This window comes from Rhinopithecus bieti, unplaced genomic scaffold (genome assembly GCF_001698545.2).
Source record: "Rhinopithecus bieti isolate Rb0 unplaced genomic scaffold, ASM169854v2 scaffold_71144, whole genome shotgun sequence".
Classification (NCBI taxonomy): Eukaryota; Metazoa; Chordata; class Mammalia; order Primates; family Cercopithecidae; genus Rhinopithecus; species Rhinopithecus bieti.
This window is the reverse complement of record NW_016826295.1, coordinates 1-1449: the sequence shown is the minus strand read 5'-3', so window position 1 is coordinate 1449 and position 1449 is coordinate 1. Positions and strand designations below refer to the sequence as shown.

Sequence of the window (1449 nt, the reverse complement as noted above, 5' to 3'; positions counted from 1 at the left end):
GGGGTGGGGGCGCCCTCACCTGTGTGATGTCAGCACCACCGAACGCCCTGTCTTGATGAGGTCGAGGATGAGGTTCCAGAGGAAGCGCCGGGCCTTGGGGTCCATGCCTGTGGTGGGCTCGTCCTGGAGATGGGCGGCAGGCTCAGCCGCTGCCAGGCCCACACACCCCGGCCTGAACGCTGCCCCTGCCCGTGCTCACCAGGAAGTCAAAGGCCAGGCAGCCGCCCCCCACCCCACCCAGGGCTTACCAGGAAGATGAAGGCTGGGTACCCAATGAGGGCGATGGCCGTGGAGAGCTTCCGCTTGTTGCCACCGCTGTAGGTGCCGGCCGGCTTGTCTGCGTACTTGGTCAGCTCCAGCTTCTCCAGAGCCCACTTCACCACCTGGCCGGAGAACGCAGATGTCAGCGCAGGCAGGGGCGCCCAGCGTGCTGGCTCCCTGCCCTGCCCTGCAGATCCTCACCCGGGCCTCATCCTTCCAGGAAATCCCACGCAGCCGCGTGTACAGCTGCAGGTGCTCCTGGGCCGTGAGCTCGTCGAACAGTGCGTCACACTGCGGGCAGTAGCCGAGGCTCTGTTGCACCTGGAGCAGCTCCTTCAGCACGCTGAGGACACGGCGGCTGTCAGCGCGTGGGGACGCGGCGGCCCCGCCCACCCAGGGCTCCCGCCGCACCTGTGTCCGTTGACGAAGGCCTCGCCCCCCGTCGTGCTCTCGTCGCCGGTCAGCATCTTGAAGGTGCTGGTCTTGCCCGCACCGTTGACGCCCAGAAGCCCGAAGCACTCGCCAGGACGCACACCCAGGCACAGGCGGTCAACGGCCAGGATGCGGCCAATCTTCCGGGACTTGTAGACCTGGCCAGGAGCCTGTCCGCTCAGCGGGGCATGGGGGCATGGGGGTGTGGGGTGCAACACCCTCAACCCCATCCTGCTCCCACCCTGCCCCTCTGGCCCCACCCCACCCAGGCCCTGCCCAACCTCCAGAGCCCAGGGCCCTGCCCACATGCCCCATTGCCCCACCCCATGCAGGCCCCACCCCCAGAGCTCAGGGCCATACCCACCCAGGCTCCACCTCTACTGCTGGGGCCCCAACGCCCCTGGCCCTGGCCCTGGCCCACCCCACCCAGGCCCCACTCCAAACGCTCAGAGCCCACCTTGGTCAGGTTCTCAATCTTGACCATGTCGTTGTCGGCGTCTCCCCGGAGCACTCGCTGCCGCTCGCTAGCCACGTCCACATCATCCTCCACAGGCTTGGTAGACACAGGCATGCGCCTTGGGGGACAGGATGGACAGTGTCCAGCAGCTCGCCACCCCCACTGCCCCTCCCTGCCACCAGTCTCACGTCCTCTGGCTGTGGCATGCAGGAAGGGGGGGCAGGCTCCTTTCCCGTCCCCTGCCCCATCTCCTCCTGCCCCATCCCTGCCCCCACCCTGCCCCACTCCCTGACCCCATC

The 1449-nt window shown here is 68.0% G+C and overlaps 1 protein-coding gene across 1 annotated transcript; it reads right to left on the bottom strand.

The window, feature by feature from the left end:
* Window positions 1-9: 9 nt before the first annotated feature.
* LOC108522922 (ATP-binding cassette sub-family A member 2-like) lies at window positions 10-1441 on the bottom strand (the record flags this gene model as incomplete). The annotated part of the gene is made up of 5 exons (XM_017863381.1): window positions 10-123; window positions 249-383; window positions 463-604; window positions 673-851; window positions 1151-1441. Coding segments are annotated over 5 exons (855 nt in total), but the record flags the coding sequence as incomplete, so codon positions are not given.
* Window positions 1442-1449: the final 8 nt, after the last annotated feature.